Source organism: Taeniopygia guttata, chromosome Z (assembly GCF_048771995.1).
Source record: "Taeniopygia guttata chromosome Z, bTaeGut7.mat, whole genome shotgun sequence".
Lineage (NCBI taxonomy): Eukaryota > Metazoa > Chordata > Aves > Passeriformes > Estrildidae > Taeniopygia > Taeniopygia guttata.
The window spans coordinates 2,888,325-2,908,883 of NC_133063.1; the positions used below are offsets into that span (position 1 = coordinate 2,888,325).

A 20,559-nucleotide genomic window follows, 5' to 3' on the forward strand; every position below is an offset into this window, starting at 1 on the left:
TCCGGGGGTGAGGCGGGGCGGCGCTGCGGGAGGAGCGGCCGCGTTCCCCGCCCGTGCCGCAGGGAAGGAGGCGGCGGAAGGGCAGGGCGGGCGGGCGGCTGACGCAAGGCGGCCGCGGCTTGGCTCAGCCCGCCCGTGATGCACTTCCTGCGCCGCGGCCATGGCGGGGGACGTGCTGGGCAGGACGGCGGCGCTGGCCCTCGGTGAGAGCCCGGGGCTCCGGCCCCGCACCCCTCATCCCGCACCCGATGTGCCGCGGGCCCGCCGGGCCGGGCCCTCCCCGGGCGCGGGAGGGATCGCTGCGCTGCTCGGGTCGGTTCCGGCCACGGCCGGGCCCGGCGCTGCTCCGGCTGCTCCCCAGGCCCCGTGTCCCTGCTCACCTGCTCCGAGCTGGTCCCGGGAAGGGCTGCTCCTGCTTCCCGATCTGCAGCTCCCGAGGGTTCGGTACCTCGGGAGCCCTTGAGATTTTAGCGAACACACTGCATGGACTGATTTTTAAAATGAAATATATGAAATAATTCTTATTCTGAATGACCAGCTGGTGCCTTTGCAGGTTTAGCACTGCTGATAACCATCAAGATTTGGTATAATAGAAAGGCTTGAGTTGGAAGAGGTCTTTAAAGATCACTCTGTCCAGCCCCCTTCAGTGAGCAGGGCCATATCCTTGTGTGTCCAGTTTCCTTCTCATAATTTTTTGTTGAGTAATTGCCCGTATTTGTCATGTATCCCAGAAGAGCTGTATGTGTCTGAACGAGAGGGTAACGACTCCACGGGTGATGGGACGCAAAAGAAACCATTCAAGACTGTGTTGAAGGTGAGTGTGGAAAACACATGCTTTGTTTGGCAGTGTGGAATGTGTTTTGGGGCAAGTGATAGCCCTTATATTTTTAAATGTGAGTTTCATACTTGTTTTTGCAACCTGAGCAGGACCAAAGTGCCTGCTCAGGCTCTATAAGGATGATTTTGGCTCATTTTGGTTATTTCTTTTCCCATTTTTAGGCGTTGATGACAGCAGGAAAAGAGCCATTTCCTACAATTTATGTGGATTCCCAAAAAGAAAATGAGGTACTGTGGCATTGAAGGGTTTCCTAGTGGGAATTATTTACTGCTTCTTGGTGTGAAGGGACACAATGTAATCTGCTGTCTTTTGGTCTCTCCTTAAATTCTTTAGAGATGGGCCATCATTTCCAAATCACAGATGAAGAATGTCAAAAAGCTATGGCACAGGGAGCAAATGAAAAATGAAGCTAAGGAGAAGAAGGAGGTAGGTTGCAGAAGGAGCAGAGCACTATTGTTTTCCAAAAACATTACAGTGTCATCCATCATTCCTGCCCCTCCAAAAGAGCTGCAGGTTGCTCCTCACTGGTGCTGTTGTTCCCCATGTTATTTACAGCTGGCCTGGTTACAGCTATTTAATAATTACTTTTTTCAAACCAGGCAGAAGATCTCTTGAGAAGAGAGAAGAACTTGGAGGAAGCCAAGAAGGTTGTTATCAAGAATGATCCCAGTCTTCCAGAGCCCACATGTGTGAGTATGATCCTGTGCTAGGGCATCTGGCCAGCACAGAGACTGTGCTGCTCTGGGGTGGGGTCTGGATCAACTCTAAAAGGTGGTGAGCCATTCCCCTATTTAATGGTTTCTATTCTCTGCCTCACAGGTGAAGATCAAGGCTCTGGAGGCTTACAGAGGGCAGAGAGTGAAGATTTTTGGCTGGATCCACAGGTTACGGAGGCAAGGTAAAGCACAAGCATTGTTGAGCCTGTGCAGGGAGCTAGAACAAATACAGTGGCCTTCAAAATTTGGACACAGGATGAGTCTGACAGCACCTGGTCTCAGATTTTTAAACCAGTTACGTGCCTTCTTTGGCTGATCTCAATGATCACTGCAACACTGACAGTTTCCCCATAATGTGTGGACAGACATTTCTTAGTTCAAATCATATGGGATTTTCAATTTGGAGGCTAGTCCAGAATTTCCTCAACTTCTGTGTTTTAAGCTAGAACTGCCAAATGAGGAGCTAACCAGCACCTGCTCATACTGAAACCAAATTCCTTCTCTCTTTAACTAGGGAAAAATCTGATGTTTATTGTCCTGAGAGATGGCACAGGGTTTCTTCAGTGTGTCCTTTCTGATGAGCTGGTAAGTTGTGATGATTGTGTTCTGGTGTGAATTGAAGAGTTCATACCTCATCTGGTGTTCTCTTATGTAAATGTTGTTAAGTTCTCCTCAGTGTACTGTCTCAGTTGTGTTACTGTTAAATTGTGTGTCCTGCCACTGCAGTTTGTAGTGCGAGAGCTGTTTAGCAGTGACTGCGTGCTAAACGAAAACTTATAGGAACGAAAACTTGCTCACCTCTGCCTTTGTCTCGCTGCAGTGCCAGTGCTACAACGGGCTGGTGCTGTCCACGGAGAGCAGCGTGGTGGTGTACGGCACGCTGAACCTCCTGCCCCAGGGCAAGCAGGTACAGGAGCTCCTGTGGCTTCTCCTCCTCTCCCGTGGGCCATTGGTGTCCTGAGGGAGGCACAAGCAGAGGGAATTAGGGCTAGAGAAAGAACAAAGCTGTGCTGTCCAGTGTGAGACAGGTGAACTGTGTGACTGTTCTCATTCTGCCTGAAACTATTTTCCATTTATTTTCCACTAGGAGCCAGACAGCTCCTAGACTATAACATGGAGAGCTATATTAAATAAACAGCATGGCTTCATTTTCCTTAACAGGTCTATTCAGTTTTTCTTTTGTGAGGTTAAGAATTTTTTCACATCTCTTTTACTGGGGTGTGTTTGTAGGATTGACCCAAAGTTAGGTAATGTGAGCCCTCACTATCACATTTGGGTACAACTCTGTGGGTTAGCCTTTGAAAATCTGCATTTCTACCCAGAAAAGTACAGTGAATTGAAATGTTTTAGTTCAGCTTGCAGGCTGAACTACGAGTGCCATTTGTCAGGGGTGGAAGGCGGCTGTGACACACACGGGGGAGCTAGTGAGGGCAGAGCTCTGTCACAGCCTGGGTTGGAAGGGCCTTGCAGCCCATCCAGTGCCATCCCTGCCACGGGCAGGGACACCTCCCGCTATCCCAGATTGTTCTGAGCCCTGTCCAGCCCGGCTTTGGACACTTCCAGGGGTGAGGCAGCCACAGCTTCCTGGGGCAGCCTGTGCCAGGGCTCACACCCTCGCAGGGAAGAATGCCTAATGTCCCATCTCCCCTGCCCTCAGTCCATGGGAAGCCGGTCCCCCTTGTTCCATCACTCCAAGCCATTGTGAAAAGACATCCAAGGGGCAAACAGTGGACTTTTTCCCCAGCATTTGTTTCTCTGCCATTGGCAGGCTCCAGGAGGCCACGAGCTGAGCTGTGATTACTGGGAGCTCATCGGCCTGGCCCCAGCAGGAGGGGCTGACAATCTGCTCAACGAGGACTCGGAGGTGGATGTGCAGCTCAACAACAGGCACATGATGATTCGAGGTGAGAACATGTCCAAAATCTTCAAGGTGCGCTCCATGGTCGTGCAGGCCTTCAGGGATCACTTCTTTGCCAACGGATACTATGAAGTAAGTGTGTGTGTTCCCTGGTCAGCAAGTGACTGCTCTCGTGCCCTGGCTCATCCATATCCTCGGTTCTTCACCCAAGCAGTGACAGCCCTGTTCTCCTGCAGGTCACACCACCAACCTTAGTGCAGACGCAGGTAGAGGGAGGCTCCACCCTGTTCAAGCTGGATTACTTTGGTGAAGAGGCATACCTGACCCAGTCGTCCCAGCTCTACCTGGAGACCTGCCTGCCAGCTCTGGGAGATGTCTTCTGTATTGCTCAGTCCTACAGAGCGGAGCAGTCCAGGACCCGCAGGCACCTGGCAGAGTATGGACACTTGTCCTTGTTTCTTTTTAAACAGTTTGATTTCCTTTACAGTGTGGGAGTAAAAGGGGGTCAAATGTGTATGTTTGGGTTGTGAGTTCTTTAGATGAGTTAGTTTCATTGCTAAAAATCTGTTGTTTGTATGTGACTTTGCAATGGTGTGGCTTTGTTTCAGGTACACTCACATTGAAGCTGAATGTCCTTTTATAAGTTTTGAGGATTTGTTGGACCGTCTGGAGAACTTGGTGTGTGATGTCGTAGACAGAGTCTTGAAATCACCTGCAGCGACCTTACTGTATGACCTCAACCCGGTAGGCAGCAATGGGAATAGCCAGGAAAATAGGCTCTTAAGCCTTTCCTACTCAGCACATTCCTTTGGGAGATGCAGGGCATGGCAGTGGGCTTACTTACTGTTTGTAACAGCAAGAAGAATATTAAACATAGTAAGAATGAAAAAACTGCAAGGCTGGTAAAGACCAAAGCAGGAAACTGTGGGGGAAGATATTCCCTGCTAGTGTGCTCCAGAAGCCAGCAGTGTGCCAGGATTTATGGGAGTGTGTACTGTGCCAGTGGAATAAAACCCTCCATCCCAGAGATCAGATATTGACTGGCTGGTACTTGCTGATGGAGCATGAGGGAGTGATGAAACAGGTGGTGTTTCAGTTCCTCCCCTGGGACATGGAGCCCTAAAGCTCTGGAAATACTTCCTTATCTTTCCTCCCAGGTGATCTGTGAGATTTACTGGGCTTGAGATGGTTATGTTTGGTTCTGGCTTTGTAGTACTGGGCTTGATTTGTTCATTTAAGTGATAATTTGATGATCTGGGAGCTGGGAAAGGTCACATGCTGATCAGCTAGGAAAGTACTCCTTTTAAAATGGTGCTCCTCCACCTGTCTGTGCTCTTATCCACAGGGTTTCCAGCCTCCCAGCCGTCCCTTCCGACGCATGAACTATGCTGAAGCCATCGAGTGGCTGAAGGAACACGATGTGAAGAAGGAAGACGGCACTTACTATGAGTTTGGGGAGGTACGTCCTGCTGGGAGCTGGAGTAATGCAGCTGTGGGTTGTGATTTGACCTAATGCCCTTTAACATTGGGATAAAAACCTGTGTTGTCACCTGTCATCAATTCCCTGGCCACACTTCTCCAGCATGTGCGACACTTGTTTGAAGGAGCTCAGGAGAACTTGACAGCGTAGCCAGGATTTTTTTTCCCCTCGGCTTTCTGTCTCATATATTGGGGAAACTTAGATTTTAATTAAACAATTTTTTTCCCCCCAGACATGTGGGTTATTATTTCTTCTAAAATAAGTTTGTTTTAAGAATTTAGGTACATTAGGATGGAAGTGTGGACATGAGCAGTCTGAAACTGTCCTGTTTCATGCCTGCTTCACATGGGACTTGGGTATGGGCATGGTTTTGGTGCTGAGTATGAACAAAGCCTGCTCTAACCCCAGGACATTCCCGAAGCTCCCGAGAGACTGATGACAGACACCATTAACGAGCCCATCCTGCTGTGCCGGTTCCCTGCAGAGATCAAGTCCTTCTACATGCAGCGCTGCAGTGACGACTCGCGCCTCACCGAGTCTGTGAGTTGTTTCACCTGCTGGGGTAGCTTGGAGCAGTGGGGACGTTGGAGGGCATGAGTGCTGTGGGAAACTCCTCGGGGAATCCTTGCCAGGCTTTGCTCCGGGTGCCTCGGCACGGCTATCTCGGGCCGTGCACGCTCCCTCTGCGTCGGCGTTGCCGTAATTGGGCCGTGCTGTGTGCGCTGCAGGTGGACGTGCTGATGCCCAACGTGGGCGAGATCGTCGGCGGCTCCATGCGCACTTGGGACAGCGAGGAGCTGCTCGAGGGCTACAAGAGAGAGGGCATCGATCCCACGCCCTACTACTGGTACACGGATCAGGTCAGTGCAGCAGCCGTGCTGCTGGGCTCAGAGGGGTTGGCAGCTTTTGTTTCTGGTGGTATCACTGCAACTACAAATTGCTAGAAAATGTGTAATACCCCCTCCCTGGATTTCACAGAGAAAATACGGTACGTGCCCTCATGGAGGATACGGTTTGGGATTGGAGCGGTTCCTGACCTGGATTCTGAACAGACACCATATCCGAGATGTCTGTCTCTATCCACGCTTTGTCCAGCGCTGCAAACCTTAGCCGTCCTTGGGAAAAATTCCTGGAAAACTGAGCAGCTGATGCTTGGGAAAGAATGATACATGCTGCTGTACTACAGCCTGTCTGACAACGAGACTTCCTGCAACCTGTTGCTAATTCAAATACCACTTTAGGATGTGAAAAGGAAACAAACAAAACTTTTTTTTAAAAACAAAATACTAGTAATTATCTGGGAAAAGCCTTAGAAAAATTGTTTAGGTGCATTTATGCTCTTGAGTCATCACAAAACAAAGATCCTGATAAGCTGACATTTAGAAAACAAGATACACTTCTGCTTTTAAATTCTGTGACTTAAAATATGCTGGGCATTTGATCATTTTATTTTTAAATTTGCTTTAATTTTAATCTCTTTTCTCTTGGGGTTTCTGTTGGGGAAGTCAGGTGTTCAAGCTCCTGAAATTCCCTAAGAGCGCCCTGTGAGAATGTTACCGAGAGGCACGAACAAAGGGTAAAAATGGGAATAAGTATCTTGAGCACTGCACGGTTTTAGTTCCTGCTGATTTTAATGGGGGTTCTCTGAGTTGATTCAGTAGCAGGGTGTGTAGTACAGTGCACAGAACTCCACTGTGGGAGAGGCGGGTTGGGTCTGGGGCTTTGGGGTTTTATTCGGATTATTTATTGCTCAGCAGGGCTGAGGCTGGCGAGGCAGGCTTTGCTCCCTTTCCCAAGAGCTGTGGATGGAGCGCTGCCGTGGGTCCATGTACACTCAGCTGGACATGTCTGATGGCTCCTGGGCATGGGGGGTTGTGGTGCCTTTTGCTCCCTGTTTGCAGCCAGAAATGAGTGACTGAGACCCGGAGGAACATAACTGAAACACACTGGGTTTTCAGACTGTAGTCCCAGCAGTGCTTTCCCATGTCATGCTGAGGTGTGTTCATAGAGCAGCTCCCTGTCCCTGTGCTACTGCAGCTGAGCAGCTTCCCTGACTGTAATGAACTTATCAAATAGGGATAATGAAATATTTCATGTGGTGAGTCATTGGTATCGTTTCTACTCGTAAAGCAATTCCTTTACCAGAGAGAAAAGTAAAGTTAGGTGCATCATTTGCCACCTGCACTGAGGCTCGAGCTGGATTTGCCATTCACTCCTGGAATTGTTGAGCTGTGGATACCTACATTTTTGTAATAAGTGATTGGTTTTATTCATCTGCATGTTATATAAACTGGTCTAAATCAGCAACCAATAAATTATGGCAACAGAAGCTGGTGTGCAAGACAATACTTGACATTAATGCCTGTTCTTTCACTGAGTCTGTGGAGCTTGCTGCTTGATACAGTATGGACAAAAACCCAGGAAAAGGGAATTTTCAAGTGCAGTAAACATATCCCAAGAACTATTGTGAGTTTTTTTCCCCTTTCTAAACAAAATCCCCACTAATTAACTTAAAAGCATGAATTTTTCTAATTTGGAGGGACCACTTCAGCTGCCCAGTGAAGTGTGCTGGAGAGAAACAATGTGGTGCTGACTGAGGTTGCCGAGGCAGCAGTGCTGGGGGGAGCAGCCTGGACTTCTGGCACCAGGTAAAGACTTTATAAAATACTTTCCTTTTAGTGCCTGAAGTGATGGGAGGGGAGAAGTGTCAGGAACACTTATTGAAAAACATCCCGTGTTTGGGACGAGTTCTCAGTCCTTAAACCTGACAGGGCTGAGCTGCTTTGTAAAGGTTAAAGGCCTCCTTATCAGGGGAGCTGCTAGAGGAAGGGCTGGGGACTTAAGAAGTGCTCATGGAAGAGGCAGATCAGATAAGGAGCTTAAAAGGTGACCCGGATGAAAGATGCTGTGGAACTTACCAGAGGCTGCTGTGCAACTCCCTTGGCAGCTGGTGCAGAGAGGTGGGGCGGGATCTGGGAAAGATGCTGCAGCTGCTTGGAGCACAAGAGAACCTTCTTTTTTTTTTTTTTTTTTTTTTTATTAGGGAAAAAAAGCCTGCAGAAGAGAAAAAAACATGTAATCAGAACTTGAGTCTCCTCATCCTCACTTTCATTTTCTTTCACAGTGTTTCCAGGCAGATTGGTTAAATAGATTAGGAACTGGTAAACTGGGCTGCCAGCACTGGTTTCAGGACCTTTCAGCCATGTCCCTGGCTTTGGGATAACTATCCTTTAGCTTTGATTAGGTTACCACTCCTTACATGCACTGTTTTATATTTATCTGTGTCAAATTTTACCTGGCCCTGCTTTGTAAGGCACTTCTGAGGAGAACATGGTTCTGCCAGCCTTTGGCACCAAGAGCTGGCTCTGCCCTTGTCCTGCTGAGACTGGATACAAGCCACCCACATGTGCAGGGTAAGTGCTGTGGTGTTTGTTCCTTTGTGTTTAAATCGCAGTATCATTATCTTAGAATCATCAAGTGCAACCACCAACCGAGCACTACCTCTGGAATTCCTAAACCACCAAACCGCATCATCCAGTGCTAGATGCAGATGCCTTTGAAACACCTGCAGGGATGGTGACTCCGCCACCTCTCTGGGCAGCTGTCTCCAGTGCCTGAATTCCAGAGGGTGAATTTCTACCGGAATGGAGATTACCAGGTGAGCTCCGTGCTCCTGCGCCAATGTCTGAGGGGGCGCAGAACCGAGCCCTCATCTCTCATGAGGCGCCCGCTGAGAAAGTCCCCAACATTTTTATAATTTAAAGCGGTTTTTTAAAGCGTTTTAAATAACATTTTAAATCTCTTTTTAGAAGATTTTGTAGTTTTAAAACTTTTAGCAGTTTGGAGCGTCACTTCAAACCGGGGATCACTCGCCTTCGCTCCGTAGGGTCCCCGGGGGCTGCGGAGGGGAGCCAGGGCAGCGCCACTCGCGGGACCCGCCTCAGGACCGCCGCCGGCTCTCCCGGACCGCCCCCGGTGCCGGGGCGGTGCCGGGGCGGTGCCGGGGGCGGTGTGAGGCGAGGGGCGGTGGCGGCGCTGTCTGAGGGAATGCGGGCGGCCAAGATGGCCGCTGCCGCCGCCGCCGCCGGGCGTCACCGTGAGTGTGGGGGCGCCGCCGCCATGGCGGGAACGGGGGCCGGGGGCGGCGGGCGGCCTGAGGGCCGTCCGGACACCGCGGGGACCGCGCGGGCGGGAGCGCGGCGGTGCCGCCGCTGGCCCCGCGTTACACAACGCCCGAGAGGCGCCTTTCATAACGCTGACGGGGCTGGGGCCGTGCGGCCGGCGGGCTTACCGGGGCTGCGGGAGGGCTGCGCGCGGTGATGGCGGCTTCCCGCCGCTGCGCTGAGGGCGCTGAGGGCGCTGCGGGGTCTCCGCGCCCGGCCGCAGGGCTCTGAGCCGCGCGAGCGCGCCCCTGCTCCGCCAGCCCGGCCGCGGAGCTCTGAGCCGCGCTGCTCCGCCAGCCCGGCCGCGGAGCTCCGAGGCGCGCTGCTCCGCCAGCCCGGCCGCGGGGCTCCGAGGCGCGCTGCTCCGCCGGCCCGGCCGCGGAGCTCTGAGCCGCGCTGCTCCGCCGGCCCGGCCGCGGAGCTCTGAGGCGCGCTGCTCCGCCAGCCCGGCCGCGGAGCTCGCTCGTGTCCCTGCCCAGAGGCGCCTGTGAGCTGACTGAGCTTACCCACCCCAGTACTCGCTTTAGAGTTTGATACCGCAGTGCCACTTCTAAAACATAGGAAAGAACACTTTTACCAATGCTCCATCCAGGTGGGATCATCCTCGTTGCACGTCTCATTCTGCACTATGTCCTTCATGATGCAGGTGGAAACGTGCACAAACCTCACCCTAAGTCAGACAGTGGCAGAATTCCTGAGTTGGAAGGGACTCCTGGTCATTGATCAGCTCCTGGCCCTGCACAGGACACCCCAGCAATCCCACCTTGTGCCTGAGAGTGTTATCCAAGTGCTCCTGGAGCTCTGACAGCCTTGGGGCTGTGACCATTCCCTGGGGAGCCTGGTCAGTGCCCAAGAACAAAAGTTCTTACAGTGCAGAAGTATCAATGCAGCCATTGAAACTTCCCTTTTTATTGTTCTCTGTAATTGGCGTATAGTGCCAGCACCTCAGAAAGTAATAACCCAAGAACTGGAAGTAAAAAATGATTATTTGAAAAGGACCTTTCAGGCATCAGCAATGCTTGAAGTTCTTTAGTTTGCAGCCTTTTGTATCAGTGCAGACGCAGGCATCCACAGCTACGCACTCGTAATCCCGAGTAAGGCTGGATTTGCAGGATGCATTTCATTGCCATTGATTTCAGCAGGTTTTGAGGCTGTTCAGCATCTGTTCAGGAGGTTATTAGAGAACTGTGAGCTGTAAGATGCTCTTCCCAGCAGGTGGGTTGGCTGCTGAGGAGCTCTGTGCTGTTGGGGCTCAATTGCTGCTGAGCTCCTGTGGTCTGACAGGGGAAATGTCGCACTGAACGATTGCCAGAGAGACAGGGATGCAGGATTTAACCTTTTTTTTTCCTTCGTGAGCAATTCACACTATTTTTGTGCTAAAAGAATACCATGTAATGACGATGAACTCCTGAGGAGAACGAAGTGTGCCTTTGGAAAGGCAGGCTGTAACCAGCATGGAATTGTATGGAATGGGCTGGAAGGAACCTTAAGGATAATCTAATTGTGTTCAGCTGCAGGGCCCCTGGCATAAGGACGTGGAGATGCTGGAGTGAGTCCAGAGAAGGCCACAGAGATGCTCCAGGGCTGGAGCCCCTCTGCTCTGGAGGCAGCCTGGGAGAGCTGTGGGTGTTTAGCCTGGAGAAGAGAAGGATCCAGGGAGAGCTCAGAGCCCTTTCCAGTGGCTAAAGGGGCTCCAGGAGAGCTGCAGAGGGAGGTGGATGTGCGCAGACTTGTGAAATCCTGGAGTTTGTGTGATGCCGAAATCCAGATTAATAGCATCACCTGGCTGGGTAGTGAGAAAGAAGGTGGCCCAAATCTCCAGGGAAATGGATTCTGGAGCTGCTGCTCGGTGTTCAAAGAGGAGCAGATGTCTAACCTGCATTGTAGACATGTGGAAATCCTGCCCTTGTCTGGGGTTAGCCAGGTGTGTCTGACCCACGAGGAGTGACACAGTCTGACACTTATTCCTCGGGGTCAGCCCCTTGTTTCTGCTCTGTTGTCACCAGTTATTTTGGAGTTATGATTGGAACTCACAGACTAGCAAGGCTTTGGTTTGGGTTTTGGTAGCTGCAGAGCTGTAAGTACAGAGTGTTCAAAGAAAGGCAGAAGCTTGTGATTTCCTGGCTCGCTTTGACTGCAGGAGCCGGAGCTTGCGGTGCTGGCTGGGTTTGTTCTGCGTGCTGTGGGGATCAGCTTGGCCGGGTTTGTTCTGCGTGCTGTGGGGATCAGCTGCTGTCCCCTGAGCGTGAGCTGAGCTCTCTGTTGTCTCTCCGCAGTGCTGAGGAGCTGCAGCCAGCTGCGGGTGCCGCTGCGATGGAGAGGCCAGGCCACGGCGGCCGCGGTGACCGAGAGCGCCAAGCCGCAGGTCCAGCCCCAGGAGCGGTGGGTGTGCGCGCCGGGCAGTGCCTGTCCCGATAGCGGCACGGGGCTGGCTCTGCTCTGCTCTGCCCGTGCGAGATTGTTTATCTGCCTGCCTGCACTCACCTCGTGTGCTGCCTCGGTCCCTTTGTTGTTTCAAGTTCTGGTTCCTGCTCCCTGGGGTTCTTTCAGCAGCCTTCTGAGACACGCTCCGGCAGAAAGGGAATGGAAGCTGAGGTCCTGAAACACTGGGGCAGGCCTGGGCTCCTCTCAGTGCCCTGTTGTGAGACCTTAACGAAAGTGCAAAGCTCCCTGTGCAACCTGAGCAAGTGAGGTTCTGGTCTGTGGGCTCCCTTGAGCAGAGGAAACAGTTCCATGGGGAAGTTGGGTGAGAGTTGTGATCAGCAGCCGTTCTGTAAATGCTGATACCATTATCTGTGCTGCTGTGCCATGTGGGACATTATCCTTACAACGGTGTGCCACACGGATAGAAAATCCATTCTGGAAAAACCCAACCCAAACACAACTGGCCCTACAATGAATCTGTGTGTAGAAGGGCTTCTTGCTGCTGTCACTGCTGCAGGAGATGAGATGTGTCCCCACAGCAGTGAAGAGAGACTTGTGTGAGTGGCTCATCTGCTTTCCAGGGAAGCTGCTGCCTGGTTTGGTTTGATTGCGCAGCTGAGATCCGGTTTTATAACCTCCCTTAGAGCCAGCGGCTGTGAGACAACTTTCTCAGTGTGTCTCCACCTAAAGTTTGTGCTACAAAGTGGTTACTTTTTAAAAAAGCAAAGATCATGTAGATACATGTGTCTGGCCATTCCTGTTCCTAGCGCAAGTGTTTACATAAGCAGGAGCAGCCTTGGGATAGGAGCTGCCTTTGCAAAAGGCAAATGTGGGAGGATGAGCCGGTTGTTTTGTCATCATAATAAAGATAAAAGCAGTGGGTCGCTAGGATTTGAAATACCTCTTGCTTCCCTAGGAAACCTAAAACAGGAATCTTGATGTTGAACATGGGAGGTCCGGAGCGGCTGGATGACGTCCACGATTTCCTGCTGCGTCTCTTCCTGGACAGAGATCTGATGACCCTTCCAGTTCAAAAGTGAGGAGCACTGGCATCTCCTGTGGTACAGGCAGTGTTGGGTGTTGCTGTCTGAGCTGCAGGCTCAGATATTTACTTCTGTGGAGAGCAGCACTCCCTAAGACTGCTTCATCCCGGAGCAGTCAGTGCAAGGGGCAGTGCTGGAAGCCGTGCCGTGGCTGCTCTCTTTTAGCTGCAGACTGAGGTGTGGGAAGGGTGGAGGAATGGAACATGGAACAAGCCACGCTGCTTTGCTGTAATTTGCCGAGATGGCCGGGGAAAAGGCGCTGTGGCAGAGCTCTGGGCAGGGGGAGGCTTTGCTGTGCTGCTAACACGTCCCTCTCCAATGATGCAGTAAACTGGCTCCGCTCATCGCCAAGCGCCGCACCCCGAAGATCCAGGAGCAGTACAGCAGGATCGGCGGCGGCTCCCCCATCAAGAAGTGGACGGCGGTGCAGGGAGAGGGCATGGTGAAGCTGCTGGACAGCATGTCTCCTCTCACTGGTATTGCTCTGCTCAGCCTCCCACGGGCTGCTTTTGCTCTGTCTTGGAACTGTTTGCTTGAAAAGCAGCTTTGGCTTCTTGGTTTTCCTTGTGGGGTGGTGTGGATTTCCTCCCTGCTGGGAAGTCATGGCAAAGATAGTGCAGAAGGGGTTCCATTCGTTGTAAGGTTGTTAGGGAAGGCTGGGCTCGAGGAGCCACCTCTGTCTCTCCTGTGATCGTGGGAGGATGGCTGTGCTGCACTAAGTGTGTTATTTTCAGGTGTCCAAAGGCAGGTGCCAGGAGTGTCCCTTGGTGTGTGGCACTGCCAGGCATCGTGCCTTGCCCTGCTTGAGCCTGAGGAAGCCTGCACTGAAGTCAAGTGGCTGAGGCCTAGAGGGGAAGAAAGGGGAATGTTTCATGTGAACCACTGAGGGAGGTATGGGAGGGGGTGTTCAGAGTGGTGTTGTCAGCAGGGCTGAAAGGAGGACAGCTGGAGAAAAGACAAGGCTTTGTAGATGAGCAGTGCAGGGCACGGCTGAGCGATAGCAGCGAGCCACACCCAGGGACACAGCAGGAGATAAGGCTGGGCAGTTTGGCTGGCATGGAAGAAGATGCTCTCTCTGCCAGTCCTTGGTGAGAAAACTTCAAACATGAATACAGTCTCTGTGTCACAGAATCCCTCCCAGCAGGGAGTGCTGACTGGTATGGGATAGCCTGTGCCAGGCTGCCTGGTAGTGTGACTGTGGTGGGAAATGGGTGCAGGTTTGGAGCAGGAGCCCTGAAGGGTCAGCCTTGCAGCAGGTTCTGCAGATAAGGCTTGGAAGGTTTATCTGCTTTCCCCAGTGTCCCGCTCCCACTTGCTTTTGTTTGGTGACCACTCTCTGTGCAGTCACACCCTTCTCTGGGCACCTCTCCTACCTGATAAGTCCCTTGGAGGCTTCTTTTCTACTTGACAACAGCTGCAGTTTAACAATAGAATGTGTTGAGCACTGCCAACCATTTCCTTCAGCATCCCAAGTGACCGTGCAGAGCACTGTGTTCCTTAGGAACGGTGTGGATGTGTTGGATGTGCTTGCAGACAGCATTTGGGAATATGGTGTGCTCACAGGTAGCACTTTGGGAGTGCTGAGCCCTCTGAATGAGTGACTGGCAGGAGGTGCTGGCACCATGTGAAATGTGGCAAAAAGAAATACTTTTAGGGTCATTTTGCCTTGATCAGGTGTGGGCAGCAAGTGAAACCTCAGTGTGTCAGCAGCAATGCTCTCATCCTAAATCCAGGCACAGCTCTGCACCAGCTGCTGGGAGGGGAACTGGCTCTGTCCAAGCCAAGATCAGGACAGGATGGCACTATAATTTAAACAGCCTATGCACAGACACCAACACCTCTCTTTGCTGCCCATGGTCCTGAACAGACCTGACACTGCGAGGGGATTCCTTCCAGGCTGGCTGTGCTCTTCCCAGAATGTCCTTTCCCAGGTTAAACTCCTACATCCCCGCCGGGGTTAGTCAGACTTTTGTCTTTAATGCCACTCAGAGATGTTAATGAGGTTACTGGCTCAAGGGCTCCTGAAGTTGGGTCTTTATTTGCTGCTGCTCCCAGCTGGGAGCTCTCCTGCCTCCTGCAGAGAACTGGGGATGACTAAACCCGTTTTCTGAATCCTGCATAAATGTGTGGAGTGGAGCCCAAGCACGGGACATCTGCTTCCTTCAGAAACCTGCTAAATGTTGTTTCAGAGCCACTGACCCAGAAACCCTGAAAAAGGAACTTTGCTTTTGTTCTCCTAAGAACCTCTGTCCTCCACTTAGAGAAAACAAAGCAGCAAACCTCCCCTGCCTGCTTCCCGTCCCCTAACCAAGCCGTGCTCCCAAAGCTGACACCTGAAAGACTAGAGATAAAAAGTGGAGGAACCCGAGATGTTCTCAGGGAGGATCATATTGCTGCCAAAATTAGGTGTTAAAGCCCCAAAGCTTTTTATAAAAGCCCTCCAAAATCAGGATGGGAGAGCACATGTGCCTGATTCACTGCTCTGCTGCCCCAGACAGCAGTGCTGGCCCTTGGGGTTTGGGTGCCATCGGAGCAGATGGAGCTGTGGGCTGTGAGGGCATCAGGCTGTTCATTTGGCTTCTCGTAGCGACACTTTTTTACCTTTATGTCTTTAGATCAGGATTTGCCTGGTGAGACACCGGGGCTCTGTCCAGGCTGGGAACCGTGCCTCTGCTAAATGCAGGAGAAGCAGGCAAGTGGTGTTCCTGCAGAAGCAAACCATAATATAAATCACTTTTAAATTCTGATCACAGCCAAGTGAGGTACCAGAAATGTGCTTGGCCAAAGAAAGGGCTTACATGAGAGTGCTTTATGGAAGTAGCCAGAAAATGATCAGCGAGTTTATGTCAGCAGTGTCAGCCTGCCTGTTGTGTGTTTTACACATAATGATGTGTTCCTGTGAATTTTCACCTTTTCCTGCAATCCCTGTCCCGGTGCTGGTGCCGGCAGCACCTCACAAGTACTACATCGGGTTCCGCTACGTGCACCCCCTGACGGAGGAGGCCATCGAGGAGATGGAGAGGGACGGCATCCAGAGGGCCATCGCCTTCACCCAGTACCCCCAGTACAGCTGCTCCACCACGGGTGAGCACTGGGCAGGGCAGAGTGCTGCGAGTGGGGATAAATCATGGGAGCTCTGACCAGACCAGTGCATTGTGTGATATATGTGTGCATATATGTGTGTGTATGTATATATATATATATATCTGTTCCCACTGGAGACTCAGCTCTGATTTATGGTTGTGTTTTAATTATGGAGCATTTTAAAGTGTGATAATCGTTTGCTGTTCCAATCTGACAGCTTGCTGGTGGCCTGGCTGAACTTGTGTTGTTAATTCTCTATTTCAGGAAGCAGTTTAAATGCCATTTATCGCTACTATAACCAGAAAGGGGAGAAGCCAAAGATGAAGTGGAGCATAATTGACCGATGGCCCACCCATCCCCTTCTCATTCAGGTGTGGATCTGAAGGCTTTGAGGTTTATATATTTTCTTTTAGAATATAGAGATAATACTGAGGAAGGATAGCAGGAAGGCTTCAATCTGAGGGTGCATTTTGGTTGTGTGATGAAATGAGTCTTGTCTACCATGTCTGAAATTACAGGGGAAGGAGGGTTATTTCATACCCCATGCTTTGGCAAGATAATGTGTGAAAGCAACCACTGTGCACGTCCTGTTTTAAAAGCTGGGTGATGTCACCCTAATGGTGGTGGCTGGAAGGAGCCTCTACAAGCCATTAGTCCAAATTCCTGCTCAGAGCAGATCTGTGATCAGAGATTGTGCTGGTTTGTCAGATTCCCCTCCGCAGCACAGAGTAATAACTGGCTGTGGCAGGAGCAATGAAGGGAGGCCTTTGTGCTGCTCTGTGTCCACAGAAAAAGCACTGAAGGCAGGCGGGGTGGGGCTGCCTGTGCTGGTGATGCTCCCTGGACACACTGCCTGAGTGCTGTGCACACTGAGGGAATTTGGGAGCTCTTAAGGCAGCAGGGACATGGGAGCTGCCTCTCTGCATCGCTGAGGGCAGGGATGCCTCTGGTGTTCCCCGCTCAGGTCCTTGTTTCTGTTTCCCTGAGCAGTGCTTTGCTGATCACATCCAGAAGGAGCTGAACCTGTTCCCAGCAGACAAAAGGAAAGAGGTGGTCATCCTCTTCTCAGCCCACTCGCTGCCCATGTCTGTGAGTTACCTCAGGGCAGGGTGTGGGCACACAGCTGTGCAAGGGCCAGGCAGATCTGGTCCTTCCCCAGTGTTCACTGAGCCAGAGGTGTGCTGTGCTTGTGGTGCAGGTGGTGAACCGCGGGGATCCCTACCCTCAGGAAGTGGGAGCTACTGTCCAGAGGGTCATGGAGAAGCTCAACTACTCCAACCCTTACAGGCTTGTGTGGCAGTCCAAGGTAAGGGCTCAGGGAAGCTGAGCAGGTGAAGCCTGTGCAGGGTCTTACTGGAGTGAAAAAAATACAGCTTTACTTACATTTTCAGTTGTTCAGTCTTGTTCAGGCCAGCCCAGGTTCTTTCCTTTGAGATGTAATGGTGGGAAGTGTGTCTTCATTAAACATTCAGTGGAGAAAGTGAGAAGTACAACCAGAAGCAGGGAAATAAAAATAACTATTTCTATCCCATCCATAACCTGTTCTGTCATCCTGCCTAAAGAAATGTGTGTGTTCTTTGTAACAATGATTTACAGAGTGTTTTTCCTTTATTCCTGCTCTCTTGTTCCAGGTTGGACCAATGCCTTGGCTTGGTCCCCAGACAGACGAGACCATTAAAGGCCTGTGCCAGCAAGGAAAGAAGAACATGTTACTGGTCCCAATAGCATTTACCAGTGACCACATTGAGACACTGTATGAACTGGACATCGAGTATGCCCAGGTTTTAGCCAACGAGGTGAGTGCTCTGTGGGTTTGGTCCCTGTTTGGGTAGCGCTGCTCTGAAATTATTTCTCCTGGGTTGCAGTTTGCTTTGTAGTTGCTTCTTGCAATATTAGCTTTATTTTCCTGTAAATCAAAAATTAATCTAAACTGGCTTAACCACAAAACAAGTGGGAGTTTGTTTGTCTAGATTTAGATCTTTAAACCATTACAAATATTGCTCAAAACCAATTAATTATTTTTGGCAGCAAAATGTAATGTTGCCCGGTAGTAATTTTTGCTGTACTGAGAACCATGATACTGTATTTAATCCTGTAATTTTGGGGTGGCTTCTGAATGAAGGGAAGATTTTGAAGGCCACCCAGTAAAGGATCAGATTAACAGGTTTAACTTTTTTCTCCTTATTTTTGATTCAGTGTGGAGTTGAAAACATCAGAAGAGCGGAGTCTCTCAATGGAAATCCACTGTTCTCCAAGGTATCTGCTACATTGCAGTAAAGGTTTGCAGTTGTGTTTCCTGCTGAGTGTGGATGTTTTCAGGTAGTTTTAAGGTATTTTAAGAGCAGAAACAGAGCCCCTTGTACCTAATCTGCCCAGCACAGAGGGTTCATTGCACCACAGTCTGTGGTTCTGTCAGCAGGGGCACGGGGTGCAGGTTGGGGCGGGGGGATTGCACGGCTGAATCTGCTCCCTCTGACCTTTCCCACCCTCCCTGCAGGCCCTGGCAGACCTGGTGTGCTCCCACCTGCAGTCCAACGAGGTGTGCTCCCGCCAGCTGACGCTGTGCTGCCCGCTCTGCGTCAACCCCGTGTGCAGGGAGGCCAAGGCGTTCTTCAGCAGCCAGCCGCTGTGAGCCGGGGTGCGCTGCCCCGGGCGGGACTGGGACCGGGACCGGGACTGGGACCGGGTCGGCTGCTCTGGCACAGTGCCACTGGGTGCGTGCAGCACAGCTCGCCGTGGGGCACTCCTGATGTTTCCTTTCTTTGGGAAGAGTTGTAGGAGGTAGGGAAATAAGGGCATTCATCCTGTCAGGCGTGAGGAGATCTCCCGTCGTCCGACCCCAATGGGACGGAGTGTGAGCCCAGCAGGAGCACTGCAAACCCTACACAGCTTTTTTACAATTAGCTTCTGTTTCTATGCAGGGATTTACTTGTATGCAGGGGGTCACCGGTTCATTAACTTGCCAGGTGGAAGGTACACTTATTTTGGTTTTGCTTAAGGTGCACTCTGACCAGTCCAGTCTGTTGTCTGTTCTGAGAGGGACTTCGCAGCTGGCTTTGGTGACTTTGTAGGTCAAGTTACTTCTAATGCTTTTTAATAAGGTGTGTATGTGTGTGTATATAATTTTTTTTTTTTTTAAGAGCATAAAGATAAGGCTTTGTTTTGTTTTGGTTTTCTCCTGCCAGAAACTTCCCATGAGAGCTTAGGTGGGATAGTAGAACGCACAAAACTTGTTTACATTTTCTAGGAAAAACATTTTCATTATCTGCCAGAAAGTATTTAAAGAGCATAAATTGAAAGGAATTAGCCTGCTTGGGTGATACTGGAGAATTTGCTCAATTGAAACTGCCTCTTTCAAGTCTAGCAGGTGCACGTGTGGAAACATGTTGGCTTATCTGTTAAGCAGAATAGCTTTTTAAATTCTTGTATTTTTATTAAATAAGGGCTTTTTCTGTTTGGTGAAGTAAATTGAGGAAGTCAGGCTTGTTCTGCAGGAGGTTTATAGATCCACTCTGTGCTTTCTACTGTGCCACAGTACTGTGGTTTTGTGGGATACCTATGCAGTGCCATAGGTAGGATTGCTCTGGCTTAATTGCTGTTACTTAGACGGAGATGGTCAGTCAGGAGTAATCTGGAGTTTCACATTGCAGGTGCCTGAGAACAGGCAGCCCTGTGCTGGGCTCTCCTGGAAGGCTGCCAGCCCACAGCAGGGCCGTGCTGGGCAGGGCCTGGCACTGGCTGTGCCCCGGGAGGCACAGGGTCCCCTCCTGCCCGGCGGGGTGAGAGCGGAGCTGTGACAGTGGCACCGAGCCCTGCGTGCGGCAGCCCCGCTGGCACCTCCTTGGGCACACGTTTACTTGATGTCCTTAGCACTGAAATGCCAGGAGCTGTGCCCTGCAGGCTGGTTCCTGGGAATGCTGGTGGCTGAGAAGCAGATGCAGTGCTGCTCAGCCAGGCTGACCTCCTCAGGTGAGCATGAGGCACGAGCAGTTTGGACCTCTGGTCTTTTGAGAACAGGGTGTTGAAAGAGAGAAGAGGCCTCTTGTGGTATATCAGGGCTTTGTCTCATTCTGTTTTGTTGTTGGAGTTAAGAATGGGATACTGGAGGAATGGATGGATCCCGTGTTGAGCACCTGTGGAGTGCTGTAAATCCCTAATACCTCTGGAGAGTTGCTTGCTCCACTGCCATACCTGCTTCCCAGGGTGAGACAGACTGAGATTCCTTCAGTGCTAGAACCTCCTGCAGCACCCTGTTCCCCACAGAAAGAAGTCTTCCTTGACCCTTCATGCCTGTGCCTGTTTCAGGGCCAGGGAGCCAGGAGCTTCTCTTCTCTCTCCTCTCCCTCCCCCTGGGCTCTGCTCGCTGCCTGGGCAGGAAAAAGGAGCACAAATGTCCAATATGTCTGGGAACACTGGCCTTACGTCTGTCCTTGGACAAAGAACTTTCTCTGTTGCACTCCTCTGTGTGGCACTTAGGGATCAGTGGAAAACAATCTGGTCTGTCAAATCTTCCCACTCACTCCTGTTTCCCCACAGCTGGAGGGAACGAGGACCTTCAGGCAGTCCAGGCTGTGACCACCACATTTACAAGTGTGGAAAGCAAAGGTTAACATCGTATGAACCTTGTGGTATTATAAATACAGATGGCTTTTCATTTTCATACTGGAGAGAGTCCTGAAAATACTAGCTGGCACTGATTCTGAGGCATTACATTTGTCCCCAGTAATAAAAGGTACTTAAAATTCACTTTTGAGTGTTCTAACCACAAGTGGGATAATTACTCCATTGCTGCTATTACACCATCATGTAGAAATCACTTAATTTTCCAGCTTTTAGCAGATGGAGCCTGTCTCAAAGAGCTGTTTGCTATCAGAGGATAGTTTTCATCAAGGTTTCTGAGGAGTCCCTCATCTCCCAGGCCAATGCCCAGCGGGTTGGGCGAGTGTGTGCCCT

The 20,559-nt window shown here is 51.0% G+C and overlaps 2 protein-coding genes across 3 annotated transcripts; both read left to right on the forward strand.

Moving 5' to 3' along the window:
* Window positions 1–46: 46 nt before the first annotated feature.
* On the forward strand, window positions 47–7,238 carry NARS1 (asparaginyl-tRNA synthetase 1). 2 transcript variants are annotated; one of them, XM_030259060.4, is made up of 15 exons: window positions 47–203; window positions 732–814; window positions 1,000–1,065; window positions 1,172–1,264; window positions 1,438–1,527; window positions 1,658–1,736; window positions 2,069–2,139; window positions 2,375–2,461; window positions 3,323–3,544; window positions 3,649–3,848; window positions 4,021–4,156; window positions 4,758–4,871; window positions 5,301–5,432; window positions 5,621–5,752; window positions 5,871–7,238. In XM_030259060.4, exons 1-15 carry the CDS (start codon window positions 161–163, stop codon window positions 6,000–6,002), a joined length of 1,680 nt encoding a protein of 559 aa, XP_030114920.2. In that variant the 5' UTR covers window positions 47–160; the 3' UTR covers window positions 6,003–7,238. The 2 variants fall into 2 exon arrangements, with proteins under 2 accessions (XP_030114920.2, XP_030114921.2); XM_030259061.4 differs by having other exon boundaries at window positions 81–203; window positions 735–814.
* Window positions 7,239–8,878: 1,640 nt separating this feature from the next.
* LOC140681830 (ferrochelatase, mitochondrial-like) lies at window positions 8,879–20,266 on the forward strand. The gene is made up of 11 exons (XM_072922329.1): window positions 8,879–8,988; window positions 11,332–11,437; window positions 12,396–12,515; window positions 12,850–12,998; window positions 15,472–15,606; window positions 15,871–15,977; window positions 16,597–16,695; window positions 16,805–16,912; window positions 17,238–17,402; window positions 17,803–17,862; window positions 18,104–20,266. The coding sequence occupies exons 1-11, from the start codon at window positions 8,940–8,942 to the stop codon at window positions 18,236–18,238; spliced, it is 1,233 nt and encodes a 410-aa protein (XP_072778430.1). The 5' UTR covers window positions 8,879–8,939; the 3' UTR covers window positions 18,239–20,266.
* The last annotated feature ends 293 nt before the right edge of the window (window positions 20,267–20,559 follow it).

Coding starts and splice junctions, on each gene's coding strand:
- NARS1 (XM_030259060.4), top strand. CDS start 161: ATGGCGGGGGACGTGCTGGGCAGGACGGCGGCGCTGGCCCTCG. Junction 4,157..4,757: donor TACTGTATGACCTCAACCCG/GTAGGCAGCAAT, acceptor TCTTATCCACAG/GGTTTCCAGCCTCCCAGCCG. Junction 5,753..5,870: donor ACTACTGGTACACGGATCAG/GTCAGTGCAGCA, acceptor TGGATTTCACAG/AGAAAATACGGTACGTGCCC.
- LOC140681830 (XM_072922329.1), top strand. CDS start 8,940: ATGCGGGCGGCCAAGATGGCCGCTGCCGCCGCCGCCGCCGGGCGTCAC. Junction 16,913..17,237: donor GGCTTGTGTGGCAGTCCAAG/GTAAGGGCTCAG, acceptor CTCTTGTTCCAG/GTTGGACCAATGCCTTGGCT. Junction 17,863..18,103: donor GAAATCCACTGTTCTCCAAG/GTATCTGCTACA, acceptor CCCTCCCTGCAG/GCCCTGGCAGACCTGGTGTG.